Source organism: Salmo trutta, chromosome 18 (genome assembly GCF_901001165.1).
Source record: "Salmo trutta chromosome 18, fSalTru1.1, whole genome shotgun sequence".
Lineage (NCBI taxonomy): Eukaryota > Metazoa > Chordata > Actinopteri > Salmoniformes > Salmonidae > Salmo > Salmo trutta.
Window position 1 is genome coordinate 52,031,493 of NC_042974.1, and position 18,359 is coordinate 52,049,851.

General features: G+C 39.5%; 1 protein-coding gene across 3 annotated transcripts in view; it reads right to left on the bottom strand.

The window, feature by feature from the left end:
* abca5 (ATP-binding cassette, sub-family A (ABC1), member 5) overlaps nucleotides 1-17,006 on the bottom strand; it is a 93,843-nt gene extending 76,837 nt beyond the window's left edge. For all 3 annotated transcript variants that reach the window (XM_029698994.1, XM_029698995.1, XM_029698996.1), the window contains exons 1-2: nucleotides 16,835-17,006; nucleotides 11,276-11,457 (exon numbers count right to left, since the gene is read on the bottom strand). In XM_029698994.1, the coding sequence (XP_029554854.1) occupies nucleotides 11,276-11,457; nucleotides 16,835-16,847 (195 nt within the window). In that variant the 5' untranslated portion in view covers nucleotides 16,848-17,006. The remainder of the gene's footprint in view (nucleotides 1-11,275; nucleotides 11,458-16,834) is intronic.
* Between the last annotated feature and the right edge of the window lie 1,353 nt (nucleotides 17,007-18,359).

Sequence of the window (18,359 nt, forward strand, 5' to 3'; positions counted from 1 at the left end):
CATCTGTGGCATTGTGTTGTGTGACAAAACTGCACATTCAGAGTGGCCTGTCAGGTGGATGGATTATCTTGGCAAAGGAGAAATGCTCCCTAACAGGGATGTAAAAACATTTCTGCACAGTTTGAGAGAAATAAGCTTTTGTTCATACGGAACATTTCTGGGATAATTTATTTCAGCTCATGAAACATAGGACCAACACCTTACCTTTTGCGTTTATATTTTTGTTCAGTGTAGACGATTATTAATATTTCTATAATATTTGTACAATGTACTTGAGCTTGTTTCCTCAAAAGTGAGTACACCAAAAAAGGTATGCAGCTTTACCAGTTATTTTTTAATTTACCTGGCTATCCAAACTCCTTGCTTCGGCCAAATGCTACGCCCACGGACATTTGTTCTACCAATGAGTCTGGATCGGAGTACCTCCCTGCCGATTTCTAAAACGGAAAAACATTCTAACAGTTCCGATTGGTCCTAGAAACCGATTCGCCATTGTCTTTGATACTCCGATTGGTTAGAGATGATCACTGATGACTTCGTTCTGTACAACAGACCTAATTTCCACCACAAACTACTTAAATGATGGCAGTTTCAGACTGAAGTATTGTATGTAGCGAACAATAGAGCAGCGGAAGAACTCAGTTTGAGTCGTCAGTTGGGTTGCACATTTTAGGGAATATTCAGAGGTGGGAACTTTGTGGGAATTACCATATGGAGACAGAACAAAAAAACATTTTACCTTATCATAGGTAGACAATTACAAATGAATAAATCCTTCCAATAGAAAAAATATATAGTTACGAATTGAACTTGAATAAAATGAGTTGACTCTTCACATTATACACACATAGTACCAGTCAAAAGTTGACACACCAACTCATTCCAAGGTTATTCTGTATTTTTACTATAATAATAGTGAATACATAAAAGCAATAAAATAACACATGGAATCATGTAGTAAGTGTGAAACAAATCAAAATATATTTTATATTTGAGATACTTCAAAGTAGCCACCCTTTGCCTTGATGACAGCTTTGCACACTCTTGGCATTCTCCCAACTCAGGCAGTCACCTGGAATGCATATCAATTAACAGGTGTGCCTTGGTAAAAGTTAATTTCTGGAATTTCTTTCCTTCTTAATGTGTTTGAGCCAATCAGTTGTGTTGTGACAAGGTTGGGGTGGTACTAGGGTTGCACATTTTGGGGAAGATTCAGAGGTGGAAACTTTCAGTGGGAATTAACAGATATACATGCAAACTAATATTGACACCATTTGAATGTAGATGTTTAATGCATTGGATATACAGTTGAAGGTATTTGCCAAGGTGTATGTAAACTCAGTTTTTCACAATTGCTGACATTTAATCCTAGTACAATTTCCCTGTCTTAGGTCAGTTAGGATCACCACTTTATTTTAAGAATGTGAAATGTCAGAATATTAGTAGAGAGAATGATTTATTTCAGCTCTTATTTCATTCATCACATTCCCAGTGGGTCAGAAGTTTACAGACAATCAATTAGTATTTGGTAGCAATGCCTTTAAATTATTTAACTTGGGTCAAATGTTTTGGGTAGCCTTCCACAAGCTTTCCACAATAAGTTGGGTGAATTTTGGCCCATTCCTCCTGACATAGCTGGTGTAACTGAGTCAGGTTTGTAGGCCTCCTTGCTCGCACACGCTTTTTCAGTTCTGCCCACAAATTTTCTATAGGATTGAGGTCAGGGCTTTGTGATGGCCACTCCAATACCTTGACTTTGCTGTCCTTAAGCCATTTTGCCACAACTTTGGAAGTATGCTTGGAGTCATTGTCATTTGGAAGACCCATTTGCGACCAAGCTGTAACTTCCTGACTGATGTCTTGAGATGTTGCTTCAATATATCCACGTAATTTTCCTACCTCATGATGCCATCTATTTTGTGAAATGCACCAGTCCCTCCTGCAGCAAAGCACACCACATGATGCTGGCACCCCCGTGCTTCACGGTTGGGATGGTGTTCTTCGGCTTGCAAGCCTCCCCCTTTTTCCTCCAATCATAATGGTCATTATGGCCAAACAGTTCTATTTTTGTTTCATCAGACCCGAGGACATTTCTCCAAAATGTACAATCTTTTGTCCCCATGTGCATTTGCAAACCGTAGTCTGGCTTTTTTATGGCGGTTTTGGAGCAGTGGCTTCTTCCTTGCTGAGCGGCCTTTCAGGTTATGTCAATATAGGACTCGTTTAACTGTGGATACAGATACTTTTGTACCCGTTTCCTCCAGCATCTTCACAAGGTCCTTTGCTGTTGTTCTGGGATTGATTTGCACTTCTCGCACCAAAGTACATTCATCTCTAGGAGACAGAACGCGTCTCCTTCCTGAACGGTATGATGGTTGCGTGGTCCCACGGTGTTTATACTTGCGTACTATTGTTTGTACAGATGAACGTGGTACCTTCAGGCGTTTGGAAATTGCTCCCAAGGATGAACTATACTTGTGGAGGTCTACAGTTTTTTTCTGAGGTCTTGGCTGATTTATTTTGATTTCCCCATTATGTCAAGCAGAGGCACTGAGTTTGAAGGTAGGCCTTCAAATACATCCACAGGTACACCTCCAATTGACTCAAATGATGTAAATTAGCCTATCAGAAGCTTCTAAAGCCATGACTCATTTTCTGGAATTGTCCAAGCTGTTTAAAGGCACAGTCATCATAGTGTATGTAAACTTCTGACCCACTGGAATTGTAATACAGTGAATTATAAGTGAAATCATCTGTCTGTAAACAATTGTTGGAAAAATGACTTGTGTCATGCACAAAGCAGATGTCCTAACCGACTTGCCAAAACTATAGTTTGTTAAGAAATTTGTGGAGTGGTTGAAAAACAAGTTTTAATGACTCCAACCTAAGTGTATGTAAACTTTCGACTTCAACTGTATTTACCATATGATATGGTGACAGAAACAAACCTTTTACCTTACCATAAGCAGACAATTGCAAATGATTAAATTCTTCCAATAGAAATAAAAAAAAAATTTTAGTTATGAATTGAACTTTAATTAAATGAGTTGACTCTTCACATGGGATAATTTCACTTAACAAAAAGAAAGAGAATATTGAATGATCCATCGCATCGCCCAAAAACGTTTTCAACATACATCTGTAAAATGATAGTGGAGAAACTAAAGCTTTGGTTGTCTTCCTCTCAGGCTTTCATGTCCTCTCCCTGGAACTCCTCAATGTCCACCTCTTGAACATCAGACTCTGAGGCCTCATCTTCACTGTCACTTTCCAACCTTGCTGAGGGTGGCCTGTTGTCAGGCTCAAAATGCCTCACATTTGCCCGGATGGCCACCAATTTTTCAACCCTTGTATTGGTCAGCCTGTTGCATTCTTTGGTGTGTGTGTGTGTGTGTGTTCCCAAACAAGGACCAGTTGTGCTCTGAGGCGGCTGATGTTGGTGGGATTTGGAGGATGATGGAGCCAACAGGGGAAAGAGCCTCAGATGCACAAAGTCCCTTCCACCAGGTGGCTGATGAGATATGTTGGCACGACTGCCATATTGCATCTCTATCCCAAAGCCCTTGCTTGGAAGTGTACTTCGCCAAACTGCCAAGAACCTTGCCCTCATCCAGGCCAAGGTGGCGAGACATGGTAGTGATAACACCATAGGCCTTGTTGATCTCTGCACCAGACAGGATGCTCTTGCCAGCATACTTGGGGTCCAACATGTACGCTGCGGCGTGCATGGATTTCAGGCAGAAGTCTTTACACTTTTTGATGTATTTCAGTACTGCAGTTTCCTCTGCTTGGAGCAACAGTGAAGTGGGCAGGGCAGTGCGGGTTTCTTCTCTTACATCTGTAAGCAGAGTCTGAACATCAGACAGGATGGCATTGTCCCCCTCAATCCATGCAATGGCTTTTACTATAGGTTTCAGGAGTTTCAGGGTGATTACCACTCTCTCCACAAATACATATTCCAGGAGGATCCTCTTGATGGGGCTGTCCATATCGGCAGACTGTGATATGGCCATTTCTTGGAAAGACTCCTTCCCCTCCAGGAGATTGTCAAACATGATGACAACCACCCCAACGGGTGTTGCTGGGAAGCTTCAATGTGGTGCTCTTATTCTTCTCACTTTGCTTGGTGAGGTAGATTGCTGCTATAACTTGATGACCCTTCACATACCTAACCATTTCCTTGGCTCTCTTGTAGAGTGCATCCATTGTTTTCAGTGCCATGATGTCCTTGAGGAGCAGATTCAATGCATGAGCAGCACAGCCAATGGGTGTGATGTGTGGGTTGGACTCCACTTTAGACCAAGCAGTCTTCATGTTCGCAGCATTGTGTGTCACCAATGCAAAATCATTCTGTGGTCCAAGGTCATTGATGACTGCATTCAGCTCATCTGCAATGTAGAGACCGGTGTGTCTGTTGTCCATTGTGTCTGTGCTCTTGTAGAATACTGGTTGAGGGGTGGAGATGTAGTTAATTATTCCCTGCCGACGAACATTCGACCACCCATCAGAGATGATTGCAATACAGTCCGCTTTCTCTATGATTTGCTTGACCTTCACTTGAACTCTGCATCCATAAAATGAGTAGATAAAGCATGTCTGGTTGGAGGGGTGTATGCTGGGCGAAGAACATTCAGAAATCTCTTCCAATACACATTGCCTGTGAGCATCAGAGGTGAACCAGTTGCATACACAGCTCGAGCAAGACATTCATCAGCATTTCTCTGACTATGTTCCTCCATTGAGTAAAACAAAACTTCTGATTCCAGGAGGACCATGAGCTGTTGCTATCGATAAGGTGTCTGATTCATCATTTTCACCTCGAATAGAAGTAGAGGGACTTTTGTCAGAGGTTGCTTGTTATGAGCGCTGAGGGAACTTTATGTACTTGGCCAGATTATTCTGCATCTTTGTTGCATTCTTCACATATGATTTGGCACAGTATTTGCAAATGTACAGTTTTCCTTCTACATTAGCTGCAGTGAAATGTCTCCACACATCAGATAGTGCCCGTGGCATTTTCCTGTAAAGATAAGAAAACAAAATTGTAAAAAAAAAAATAATACAATTCCATGTACAGATAAATAGTTAAGCAGTTAGATTAAACAACTCCTATGTAAGATAAATGTTTTCAAATGAAACATGTATGGAAACAGGTGAATTACCACTCAGTTAGCAGGCTCAAGCAAGCTAAAAAATCACATGGTAGCGAAAACTAACTAGCAGAAATTGTTAACAAGTTAGAAATGATTTAAAAACACTTTGCTGTAGACTACTATTTACCAGTTAACAAAACATCATGTATGTCATACAAAATATATTCACCCCACCAAGTATTGTAATCAAAACTTACCAGAAAGCATGTAGTCCTTGGCCCAGACAGTGTAGTAGTGTGGGCTCAATAGCATCTCATTAATGCGCAAGATCTTGAGAATCAGCTGTACATGTGTTGGAAGAGTGCACTGTGCATGTGATGGAAGAATGCACTGTGCATGCAGAGGGTTGCAATTCCATTGAATGGCATATTTTGGTTAAACTATCCCCCAAGACCTAGAATTGCCTTATGTGAATCCCACAAAAAAATGGTTCACTGTTATAAGTAAACTTTTTTGATGAATTTAAGCAAAATCCCCCAAATTCCAGGGCTTAACTTCCCATGGAAAATTTCCGGAAATTTCTCGGAAAGTTTCCAACCCTTTGTAACCCTAGTCGTCAGGCAAATTGTTTATGGCCATCGCATAACATTTTTTTACTTTTGGGTATGTCTATTTAGGCAGAAATCTACATTTTACCATGACGTTCAAGTTCAGTTGTTTATAAACTATTAATTACTTGCTTATCGTTAGTTTATAAATCTGTAATGAACGGCTATTACAAAAAAAACACGTTTGATAAACACAGCTTCGTCAAAGGATAATCATTAGCGCTAAACTGGCATTGGTGCTTTCCTCCCAGACAAGCTTGGCACGGAGGCATGGAGTGTTACATAACACGCTTAATTTATTTGGTTGCATTTTAATAACCTTTTAAAGGATTGCAGCCAGCCCAAGACGGATTATGACATTCAGCGAGCGGTTGATGTGGCTAGCAGGATTAAAATGCAGAGTCGACCACTTCATTTTGACAGCACAGGTGCAGTAGGAACTGTATGCTAAGTGTCAGCCTGAGTCCCGATATAGTGCAAAGGGACAATAGTACCATTTGGAACGCAACCCTAGTTATTCAACACTTTCTGACTTCCCTTATACAGCGACTTAATTTCCAGGAAGCCCCTCTCAAACACTGGCTACCCCGGGCGGAAAATATGAAACAGGGAAATGCATTACAGCAATTTAGCAACTCTAAATGAAAAACACATGGCCCTACAAAGGAAAATAGAGGAAGGACTAAAAACAAACAAAATATAACTATTTTAAAACAGATAGGTTTCTACCTTCAGTTTATACACAGTGTTATTGTTTATTAGTTTACTCCAATTGGGGGAGGGGTGGTAGGGTTTGCAGGGAAATAATAAAGATATATATTTTTTAAAGTGCGTATATGCATGTATGTGTAGGCATGTACGTTTATGTACACACACACACCAAAATATATGGGGGATTGGAAATGATGCAGACAATTACATTGATGGAAGCAACAATCCACAATATTAAAGCTGATCCACCCCCTAAAAAAAAAACTAAAATATATAAAATAATACAAAAGAAGGAATATGCACCAAAAAAAAGAGGAAAAAGTTTCTTATTTTGTTCAATTCCAAATCAAAGTTGTGGAGACCAGCTGAGTTGCGAAGCAGAAGGCAGTCATATTTTCACTGGTCATAACTAGGGATGTACGATATTTTGTTTTTATTTAACCAGGTAGGCCAGTTGAGAACAAGTTATCATTTACAACTGCGACCTGGCCAAGATAAAGCAAAGCAGTGCGACAAAAACAACACAGAGTTACACATGGGATAAACAAACGTACAGTCAATAACACAATAGACAAATCTGTATACAGTGTGTGCAAATGAAGTAAGGAGGTAAGGCAATAAATAGGCCATAGTTGAAGTAATTACAATTTAGCAATTAACACTGGAGTGTGCAGATGAGGATGTGCAAGTAGAAATACTGGTGTGCAAAAGAGCAGAAAAACAAATATGGGGATGAGGTAGGTAGTTGGTTGGATGGACTATTTATAGATGGGCTGTGTACAGCTGCAGTGTTTGGTAAACTGCTCTAACAGCTGATGCTTAAAGTCAGTGAGGGAGATATGAGTCTCCAGCTTCAGTGATTTTTGCAATTCGTTCCAGTCATTGCAGCAGAAAACTGGAAGGAAAGACGGCCGAAGGAGGTGTTGCCTTTGGGGTTGACCAGTGAAATATACCTGCTGGAGCGCATGCTACAGGTGGGTGTTGCTATGGTGACCAGTAAGCTGAGATAAGGCGGAGCTTTACCGAGCAAAGACTTATAGATGACCTGGAGCCAGGGGGTTTGGCGACGAATATGTAGCGAAGACCAGCCAACGAGAGCATACAGGTCGCAGTGGTGGGTAGTGTATGGGGCTTTGGTGACAAAACGGATGGCAAATGTGATAGACTGCAGACAATTTGCTGAGTAGAGTGTTGGAGGCTATTTTGTAAATGACATCGCTGAAGTCGAGGATCGGTAGGATAGTCAGTTTTACAAAGGTATGTTTGGCAGCATGAGTGAAGGAGGCTTTGTTGCGAAATAGGAAGCCGATTCTAGATTTAATTTTGGATTGGAGATGCTTAATGTGAGTCTGGAAGGAGAGTTTACAGTCTAAACACATACCTAGGTATTTATAGTTGTCCACATACTCTAAGTCAGAACCGTCCAGAGTAGTGATGCTACTCGGGCGGGCGGGTGCGGGCAGCGATCGTTTGAAGAGCATGCATTTTGTTTTACTAGCATTTAAGAGCAGTTGGAGGCCATGGAAGGAGAGTTGTATGGCATTGAAGCTCGTTTGGAAATTTGTTAACACAGTGTCCAAAGAAGGGTTAGATGTATACAGAATGGTATCGTCTGCGTAGAGGTGGATCAAAGAATCCCCTGCAACAAAAGCGACATCATTGATATATACAGAGAAAAGAGTCGGCCCGAGAACTGAACCCTGTGGCACCCCCAAAGACTGCAAGAGGTCCGGACAACAAGCCCTCCGATTTGACACACTGAACTCTATCTGAGAAGTAGTTAGTGAACCAGGTGAGGCAGATATATCGGTGAACATATCGGAATCTGCTGATATTAGCTAAAAATGCCAACATCGGTAACGGCCGATGTCGAGTTTAACGGCCGATGTGCAAAACCGATGTCAAAGCTGACGTGCATACCTATATAACGAAGGTACATGGCGCCACGTAAAATGTTGCGCTATACGTGCAACACAGCATTCCTAAATTAGCCCACATCTCTGCTGTGCGGATCGAGCAGACAACAAGTCAAGCAGTCATTTGAAAGAGTAACAAAGTTTCAGCGAGACAACTCAAAGGCGAAATCCAAGATAATGGAATTCATTGCCCTTGACAATCAACCGTTCGCTGTCGTGGGTGATGTTGGCATTCGCCGACTGGTCGAGCACTGGGTAACACTACCAAGTGCGCTATTTTTCCGATGTTGCCCTACCGGAGTTACACAGTAATAGCGTCACTGCTATTAGCTTCACGACATACATACTATGGAACGCAGTTTGGGTCTTTGCGTGTCAAAAAATATACAGTAGCACTGTCAAAGCTTTACAAAAAAAAGTCAGCAAACAAGCAAACACCGGCCACGAATGATGTGTTTACAATACCGCACTGGTAATAAAGCATCATTTGTTCGACCACAACTTCTGGGGAAGCCTGAAAACAATGACCAGTAAAAAACTTCTGTCATTTTCATTGTTCTTAGTAATGATTTAGGAATCCTTGCAAGTATTAGCTAGGTTGCCACTTGTTGTTCACCTATTGAAATTGAACTTCAGTTCATGAAAATAAATAGCTAGCCAGCTACTTAACCCTGTTGGCCAAAGCTAACGTTATAAGCAACCAACTAGCTTCATCTGGCTAGTGACGCTCGACCGGACTGGGTTATGTGTTGTGAAGCTAGCCACAATAAGGATTAGCCACAATAGTAGGTTTGCCTTCAAAATAAAATCATGTAATTGACAGTGACGCAATTGAATACAAATAGTAGAATTATGCCATACTTTTATTTTGAAGGCTAACCGCAAAGCCTACTATTGTGGCTAGCTTCAAACATGGGTCCGACAACCATTAATCAAATAAGAACTGGTTATTTTAGACGATGACACCTAGCTATATAGTTAGCTTGCTAACTACAGCTACTGAAACAGATGTCGTTTTGCTATGTTTTTGGGGAAGAACATTGTTTGCATCCATGAGCAAGCCAGCATTTTTTTTATGACCAGCACTTTAGGTGCACGAGACAACTTTACCAGCATCATAGCATACGTATCGATGAATCGTTGTGACATATGAAATATGATTGAGTGTAATCAATGTGTAATAACTACATCAAACATTTGTAAATGCGTTAAATTATTATGTGACGAGCAGTCATATTCAGGTCCTGATTAGTCAACACGTTAAATAGTATATTTTTTTGACACACAAAGACCCAAACGGCGTTCCATAGAAATCCTGGTTTAGAATGAAACGACTGAACAACGAAACAGCACAGCAAGTAAGTGAAAGAAATAGGTTTTGATTATGTTTTACTGGTAATGGGGACATACGTAAATGCCAACAAAATAACTTTTTGGTCAGTGTGGTGGGTGTAACCTTTATTTAACTAGGCATGTCAGTTAAGAACAAATTATTATTTACAATGACGGCCTACCCCGGCCAAACCCAGACGACGCTGGGCCAATTGTACACCGCCCTATGGGGCTCCCAATCACAGCCGGATGTGATACAGCCTGGATTCGAACCAGGGACTGTAGTGACACCTCTTGCATTGAGATGCAGTGCCTTAGACAGCTGCGTCCATGTGTGTGTGTGTGTGTTAACTATAACTGTACTAGAATGCTTAAAAGGCCACTGAAATATTAAATATTGGTTATCTGTATCGTTTTTTTGGGGACAAGAAATATTAGATATCGGTATCAGCCAAAAATGTCATATCGGTGCATCACTAGTCACAACAACTTTAAAGAAGCTTGCGGGCGGTTGGGAGGTAAAACAAGAGAAAGGAAGGTACATGTGACTGACCATGGCAGTGCACTCCTAGCCCTAAAGGAGTACCGTAATTTCAGGACTATTAAGCGCACCTGAATATAAGCCAGACCCACTGAATTAAAAAATATACATTATTTTGAACATAAATAAGCCGCACATGTCTATAAGCTGCAGGTGCCTACCGGTACATTGAAACAAATTAACTTTACACAGGCTTTAACGAAACACGGCTTGTAACAAAAAATTAAAAAATTAGCAGTAAGCTTTAGTTGTCTTTTTGCACTGAGTCAATTCCTCACGCTGCTGTTTCCAACGTCTTATCATCGACTCATTAAGACCAAGCTCCCGTGCAGCAGCTCTATTTCCTTTTCCAACAGCCAGATCAATCGCCTTCAACTTGAAAGCTGCATCATATGCATTTCTCCGTGTCTTTGCCATGATGAGGGTGACAAAATGACTACCGTAATCAGAATGATGGGAAGTTTGAGAGCGCTCGATTTAATCTAAACAGTAAACAAAAAAGTTGTTTGACCTTAACCCGTTCGGCAATTTCATTGGTCTAATGAAAGCTTCATGCCGGCAAAAAACTGAGCACGTCACAGAATGTGTTTTTTTTTTTTTTAATTGAAAGCGGGAAAAATTCATATATTAGCCGTGTCATTGTTTAAGCCGCGAGGTTCAAAGCTGGGAAAAAAGTTGCGGCTTATAGTCCGGAATTTACGGTAGTATGAACCTGATTGAATGGTGTAGGTAGGCTATAGACACCACATACAAATCAGCCTTCAGCAGGCTGCAGTACTATTACCTAACTAACCCTTATAGTCCTAAATGGGGGCAGCTTAAAGTTTGGTGTGAATATTATCATAGAATTGAATGAGACTTTTGTACTAGCATTTTCCTGGCAGAAGGAAATTATGATGGTAGCATGGGTTAGATACAGATGAGTTATATAGTTAGCTATACAGCTAGCTACTTTTCTCAGATGCAAAACATAATTAAAATTGCTTTTTAGTCCTGGACTAGGCTTTACCTGTGTCTGGGAAACTGTCCCAAAGTGATTCAAATCAGGCAGACAAGGTGCAGCAAGTAACCCACCTGCAGACTCTGTTGTTTAGTCCTCCATTTGATGAGTAGATTCTTGTAAAGCAGGCTTTTCGTTTGATGCCATACTCCGGCATCTCTTCTGATTATGTTGGGCTGCATACTAACGTTACTACCAGCATGCTTCAACTGTCTGGGGCATGAATGAGGACGTTCTCCACAGCTGGGCGCAATAGCTGCAAAACAAGAGATAAAGCATCCTCCTTGTTTTGAGCAACTTTTTTTTAGATGTCTCACTAACTACTAGATTGATAAATTGTTGGCATTCATTTGATGATGGAAGGGATCTCAAGGGAAGTAGCTAGCTAGCTGGCTGGCTAGCTACATTAATGCATGGGTCAATAATTTAAGCTAGCTAGGCTAATTGGACGATTCCACGGCAGCTGAAAATATTTTTGGCATCTCAGATTGTTCTTGAAATTCTCACATAGAAACTTCATTGGGAGGAAGGATGTTTAACATGTTTTTTACATTTGTATCACAAATCATTTTGTAGAAAATCATGATGAAATTAGCCATTTTAGGCCATATAAAGACCTATACATGCCTCCAGTAAGACCCTATGATCAGTGAACCTTACATGATACAGAAACCATCTTGGTGTCATTATACTCCTTATAGTGTTCTCTTAAATATGGAGTATGTCTACATTCTGAAATACAAATGTTCATGTTAATTTCATTAACCTTAAAAATATTAATATACCCCTTTTTGATTGATTATTGTTAGACATTGTTTGCAGCAATAGTTATACTCTTCTAACACGTTGAATTTCCAGAGTTCTCCCTCTGGTACTTTTAATGATATGACCCATTTTATAAATAGAAATGGACATTATAGGTCATCAACCAATCACAGCCCTTCTTTAGGATTGCACATTCAGCAAGTCACCAGAGGGAGTTCCCACTGAATCCATTTTTCCATTCACGGTGTTGGTGGTGCTCATAAAAGGTATCCTCATTTCAGAATTAGCAGACAGCCCACTCTTGAAAACATATTTAAGCTTTATTTAACCCAATGAGTCCAACTGTCTCGCCAGTGTGATTTAGGACTTCTAACCCATTTTAAACAGTGTGTTTGTGCTATAGACTTATTGTACCATAGGATTTGTCTATTTCTTCTGCATGTGTTGGTACCAACCATTCATCTGTGTAATTAATTGGGGCTGAGCTAGAGCAGTCTTTGTGAGACAAGTGCTGATCTGTTTAATAAAAATGTGCAGATCTTTTTTTTTATAAAAATGTCTGTAGTCAGAATGATTAGAGATACAAACTATGAAAAGCTTGATGGAAATCTGAGACTCATGAACACGCATGTGTAACATGTTTTGCTCTATGACGCTCACAAGCTACACAAGAGTCATAAGAGTTGGAAGGGGTTCTTCTTCATAGAAGATAATTGAAAATACCAGGACATACTGTCTATAATACTGTAATAAACTCATACTGCAGTTTGTCACAAACAGTTGTCACTGACTAGTTGGTTATTCATTTCCTGCAGAGCAAACAATTTCTGTACTTACATCATTCATATAAAATCTTTTTTTGTTTGTTTTGGAAGGCATTTTTTTATTTTGACATTTGTCACTATTTCACAGGAGAGGCATTTGAACAAAAACATTTGTTTTTTTAATAAAAATGTGTTTTTTGGCAGAAATGCCTTCTGAAACGTGAACTTTCATGTGCCTTAATAACAAACTTGTATTCCATCCATAAACATGAATAAGCCCAGTTGGTTAAGCCACGGAAAAAGACATGAACCTTCCCGCTAGCCATGATTTGCAGAGATAATGGATGGGCTGTAGTATCTTCTGTCTATAAACGTGAGCTGCTCAGTATGTGTTGATAGTCCTTTCTACCGCACCATTTTTTAAAGATATGTTAGCCATCGAAAACTACAAAAGTTGATACTTTTCTCAACAACATTGAAACCCTGAATTTAGCAGGCGCTATCGACAGACCAGTTGGAACAAGTGATGGGCTACTTTCTGCACATGCTACGGTCAGTGTGAACCGGAGTGACTTAACAACGCTGGCCAAACAAGATGTAGCTACAAACAAAACGGAGTTAAATGGTTCCAGTCTGCCGTGAAGCATTCATCCATGTATACGGGTAAGAGTCTAGCTACATTTTCAGATATAAGTTTCTAATTTTGTCAGAAAGTAATTTTCATTGCAATTTAAAGCATACTGTTGGCTAGCTAGCGAACATTAGCTTGCTGGCTAACATTATGTATTATCTGTGTAGTAATATTATTCAAACCAGAATTCCATTTACATTGCTAGTTATAGCCTAATGTTAGCTAGCTAACATTGAACCTAGTTGTTAGCTTTAGCTACCTGCAGAGTCATACTACAGCTATGACAAGCTCAATGTAAATCAAATTTTATTGGTCACACATTGGTCACAGCAGATGTTATTGCGGGTGTAGTGAAATGCTTGTGTTCCTAGCTCCAACAGCGCCGTAGTATCTAACAATTCACAACAATACACACAAATCTAAAAGTTAAAGAATGGAATTAAGAAATATCTCAATATTAGTATGAGCAATGTCAGAAGGACATGTCTAAACAAAAGGCTGCACTTCACCAGATGATTACATGACCCATCAAGTTAGCAAGGTGTGACTAGGGGTGATTAAGGCCATATATCGTATTTCATGAACATGTGTACATGTCTAGACAATAGTTACCCATCCACTTAGCTAGATGTGGCTTGGGTTGGTTTTAGCATTTCCTTCACATGACCCATCAAATTTAAACAAGTGTGTTGGGAAAGCGCCATCAAATAACTAAACATTTTAAATCTGGACACGTTCTCCTTTTGATATTGTTACTATGCAAGTAACCATTTCACTTTACCATTTACACCTTCTGTATTCTCTGCATATGACAAACTTAGATTATATTTGATATAGTGTGCGTTTACCAGAGACGGTAATGTGAAGAACAACATGACCTGCACCAAAGTCAGATTAGGATATACACCAAGGACTAGATAGTGTATTTTTACCTGGAGTTTTTCCTTATAGTAGGCAACTATTTTTTACCACTTTTAATCTTGAAATCTTTAATGTTTACTTAACTACTCACTCTGTTTAGCACATGGCCTCACATATGAATACTTAAAGAGATGAGTGGGGCTAAGGCTTAAGAGGGTGTGAATGATGCTGAATGGGTGTAGACAAGGAAGAGTTCTTCAGTAGGTGTACCAAAACAATCAAGGGCCATTTTCTCAAAAGTGGTGTTACAAATTTATCAACTTTCAAAGCAGAATTACTTTTCCCATTGTTCCTCAATCTACTTTTATCCTACGTAAAAAACACAATTTCAAATGTTGCTACATAAGACCGAATCGAGTCGATCGTCACATTTTAGAGCACACTATAAGGAGTAGCAATAATGTAATGACACCAAAACGCTGTCTATCATGTAACGTTATCAGTGGAGGCACCTCAGAGGAAGGGGAGGACCATCCGTACAATGCAAAGGTCTACAGTAGCCTCCACAGCATCTGTAGGGTAGGACCATGGTATAGCTGGAGGACAGCCATCTTCTGTCTTCCTCTGGGTACACTGACTTCAATACAAAACCTAGGAGGCTCATGGTTCTCACTCCCTTCCATAGACTTACACAGTAATTATGACAGCTTCCGGAGGACGTCCTCCAACCTATCAGAGCTCTTGCAGCATGAACTGACATGTTGTCCACCCAATCAAAGGATCAGATAATCAATTTAGTACTGAACATAAGCTACAGCTAGCTAGCTAGCACTGCAGTGTATAAAATGAGGTGAGTAGTTGACTCAAAGAGAGAGAGACACAATAGTTGAACAGTTAAACTAATTTCTTCCAAAATGAAGGAGAAGTAAGAGAGTAATTCTTTTCAGTTTCACTTAGCTAGAAAATGCAGCTAGCTAGTTTAGCCTGCTCAAACAGAGGGATGCTATGTTAGCTAGCTGGCTATGACTATCCAACACAACACAGAAACTCTTTCAAGTCAAGGTAAGCTTTTGGTTTGACTAATTTATTGCCACTGGGGCCCGCCGGTGTAACTACTTACTGACTGTACACTAATGTAACTGCATGATTGCAGCGGGTTTACTAACTCGTTAGTTCTGTTAGCTATGCTGACTATGACGTTACTTTAGCAAATATGGTGAGAATAATGTAGGCTGTGTGTAGCGGTTTGGCTTGGAAAGGTTTTTTCGCCTGGTCACATACAGCTGATATGTTGTGCATCCACAAGCGAAGAGGTGAGAGGAGGAGCGCGCATTGATAAAAGAAGGAATACAATGTGGCTGCTATGAAAGTGAACAGTGTTTACACGTGATCACTGCTTGTGATTACTGCTGCTCTTTAATTACTTGATACTTTTAAACTGCATTGTTGGTTAGGGGCTCGTAAGTAAATATTTCACTGTTGTATTCGGCACATGTGTCTAATAAAATTTTAATTGATATTCATTCTGAATGATTCTATTGAAAAATGTGTCTTAAACGGATGCAAACGCAACAAAACAGGGATAAAAAAAAGACCTGAATTTGTCCAATAGCAACTCTTGTTTGTAACTGTTGGACTAATGATTACACCCTATATCAGCTAGATGTAGGCAAGAGTGTGCAAGGTGGTACTGAATGTCATGGTCTGTCACTTCAAATTTGTCTCCAGACCTGTGTGCACCTACGTTGTAAACTTTCATTCATAGGCTAGGTTGTAGCAACCTCATGATAGGTATAGGGAACATTTTAGTATCATGTAGTAGTCTAAACCTATCGCTGTCACATTGAACTGGGTGAATGGAATATGAATGACAGTCATCCAATATGCTGTAATAAAAATAAGGCCATGCTAATGAAAAAACATCGTCCTCCCTCATCTTAAACGGCACTGACCGCCACTGAGCGTTATTGTTCACCGATTATAGAGTCTTACAGGAGGCATATAGGTCTAAAAAGGACCACTTTAATCATGATTTTCTAAAAAATGGTTTGTGATACAAATGTAAAAAGCATGAACAATGAAGTTTATGAGAATTGCCAGAACAATGGCATACCAAAAATATTTTCCGCTCCCGCTGGTGTGGAATCGCCATATTATTCTACAACGTTCGTATAACACAGGGTTCAATGTGTTCAATGATTTATATAGCATGCAACATGAGGAAAATCGCCAACCGAGCTGTGGCCATGGATCAATAAATAACCCTGTTGTACACGTTAGCTAGCTAGCTACAGTTGCTAGGATGCTAGCTACCTAGCTAACTAACGTTACCGACTAACTACAGTTCATGTTAGATGTCTAATATTGCTAGCTAATGTTAGCTAAGTGGGAATGTTAGATAGAAGACAAAATATTATGTAGTGGATAGACAAAAATATCCCAATTTAAAAATATATATATTCTGGTCGGTTTTTATGTAGCTAACGTTAGCTCACTACGATACGCGTTAACTAGCTAACTGAGTGCACAAGGAGCGATTTTAGAAAGGAAAGAATGCTAACACAAAAAATAGCTCTGCAATTAAATAAAATATAAAAGGTTTAGCTACTCACGTATGAAATACATTAAGACATGTCTTTTTGTCTAATTTGTTCCTTTGTGGCCCTTGTGCTCTAGGTTTAGGTCCGTTTATGTAAACAAACCCAAATCGCCGTTCCTAGTCGTCACTAGTTACAACAGTCACAAAGTCATACACCCCGCCTATTTCTACAATCTATCTTCTTAAAATGTTATTTTAAACCTAACACTAACCTTAAGCCTAACCGTAACCACACTGCTAACCTTATGCATAACCCTAAATTAAGACCAAAAAGCTCTTTTTTTCCCCAGAAATTTTCCCGATATTGTCCAAATTGACTTTGTGGCTATGGTAACTACTAGAAATCGTGTTTTCTGTCGTACTTCGGTCTCTGCCATCGAATGCGGGACCACAGAGTGTGACCTTTGACCAATTAAGAGTCATTGAAGCTGTAGTGTGCTCTGGGCTGTTGGTAAATTCAGAACGTAGTCAGATTGTCCGTTCGTAAATGTATGGCACAACTGTAACTTTTATAGAAGAAAATAGTCTGAGATAAAAACTCGGTGCCAACCAAGACCGACAGCAGGGATAGGGTAGCAATTTCAGCAACACTATGGCTCTATAGTTACTCCTCAATAAGTTTCTTTATGTAGACAAAAATTCTGAACGCACATTGGGTAAACCTACAATACAAAATATTGCATGTTGAGTCCGTGGACAATAATATGGTCCAGTAAGTTATTCTTCACCATCTTAATGTAGCTTTATGTGTTTTTGGTGGAATTTCATTCCGCTGATATCTGGAATGACAACGTTTGAAATTACAAGTCAAAAAGCTGCTAACCAAAAATAACATTTTCTTCGTCTAACTTTCGCCAAAACAGCATCTACGCATGCGCAAGACAACAGAAGTCAACAGTTCCAGTTCAGGGTCGTCACTAGTTACCACAAACACAACGTTATAAACCCCGCCTATTTCTACAATTTATCTTCTTAAAATGTCATTTTAAACCTAACAATAACCTTAAACACACTGCTAAGCATAACCCTAACCTTAAATTAAGACCAAAACCACATTTTTGTTTTCATGAACAGAATAAGTTAGAAGAAAAACATAAAGAAATGGAGTTGCTTATTCAAGAAAGATCAAGTGTAATATATTAACAAAATAAAGCGAACTGGATGAAATATTGGGAAAAATGCACCAAATTCTTTTTTAATCTTCAACATAGAAATGCTACCAAAATTAATATACAGAAACTTGTTACAAATGACAGTGTCATCCATGATTATTTTGAGAGGAAACAATATTTTGAGAGGAAGCAAAGTACTTTAAGCTTATGTTTTCATTTCAGTCTAGTCCATCTCTACTAACTCAAGTTAATTGTGAAGATTTTTTTTCTATTAGTAGTGTAAAATGAACAGCTGTACAGAAAGACTTGTGTTTAACTGTTCAACTCGATTACAGAGGATGAATTTCTAGATGTAATTAAAGCCTTTAAGTCCAGCAAAACTCCAAGGCTGGATGGCATACCAGTTGAGGTATATCAAATATTTTT